We start from the raw sequence: 1136 nt of genomic DNA on the forward strand, positions 1-1136 counted from the left end.
CCCCCCTGCTTTCAATTTAAACCCGTTACCCCTTTTCCTGTCACTACAGGCCCTTGTAAAAAGTCCCCCCCAGCTTCCTTGTCAGCCCCTTCCTTGCAGGCAAGGCTGCAATAAGGTCTCCCCGAAGCCTTCTCTTCTCCAGGCTGAACAAGCCCAATTCTTGCAGCCTTTCATCATAGGAGAGGTTCTCCGGAGTCCTGAGAGAATAGGCTGGTGTAGTTGCCAAGCTGCTTTCCATATTTGAAAAGTCATGTCGATCAAGTGAAGTCCCTGGTGACTGGAAAAAGGGAAACACTGCACCCCTTTTTAAAAAGGGGAGAAAGGAAGACCCTGTCAGCCTCACCTCTATGTCTGAGAAGATCATGGAATAGATCCTCCTACAAGCTCTGCTAAAGCATCTGGAGGACAAGGAGGTGATTTGGGACCATGGAGGACAAGGGATTTGGGACAGCCAGCATGGCTTCACCAAGGGCAAGTCCTGCCTCACCAACCTAGTGGCCATCTATGATGGAGTGACTACTTCAGTGGAAAAGGGAAGAGCTACGGAAATTCTCTATCTGGACTTCTCTAAGGTCTTTTCCAGCATCCCCCACAACATCCTTCTCTCTAAATAGGAGAGATATAGATTTGACAGATGGACTGTTCAATTGGCTAGATGGTTGCACCCAGAGGATCAACAGCTCAATGTCCAGATGGAGATCGGTGACAAGTGGTGTCCCTCAGGGGTCCGTACTGGGACCAGTACTGTTTAATATCTTCATCAATGACACAGACAGTGGGATTGAGTGCATGTTTGCAGGTGACACCAAGCTGAGCGGTGTGGCTGACATGCCTGAGGGACAGGATGCCATCCAGAGGGACCTGTACAAGCTCAAGAGGTGGGTCCACGTGAACCTCATGGGGGTTAACAAGGCGCAGTGCAGGGTCCTGCACATAGGTAAGGTCAACCCCTGGTATCAGTACAGACCAGGGGATGAAGAGATTGAGAGCAGCCCTGAGGAGAAGGACTTCTGTTATTAACCTTGCATATTTTGCTGTTGTGAGCTGGAAAGCACAGGTAAACAATGTCACGAGCACTGGTATCTGTCTCATACTTGAGTTTCTGATTTTGATTAACCAATCATAGCTTTTCCCTA

The 1136-nt window shown here is 49.1% G+C and overlaps 1 protein-coding gene across 1 annotated transcript in view; it reads left to right on the top strand.

Annotated features, from left to right (window-relative positions):
- The window catches only part of LOC104507211 (uncharacterized abhydrolase domain-containing protein DDB_G0269086-like), a 19400-nt gene extending 18380 nt beyond the window's left edge, over window positions 1-1020 (top strand). The window contains exon 3 of the mRNA XM_010148421.1: window positions 800-1020. Coding sequence (XP_010146723.1) covers window positions 800-1020 — 221 coding nt within the window. The remainder of the gene's footprint in view (window positions 1-799) is intronic.
- The last annotated feature ends 116 nt before the right edge of the window (window positions 1021-1136 follow it).

Source organism: Eurypyga helias, unplaced genomic scaffold (assembly GCF_000690775.1).
Source record: "Eurypyga helias isolate BGI_N326 unplaced genomic scaffold, ASM69077v1 scaffold2783, whole genome shotgun sequence".
Taxonomy (NCBI): Eukaryota; Metazoa; Chordata; class Aves; order Eurypygiformes; family Eurypygidae; genus Eurypyga; species Eurypyga helias.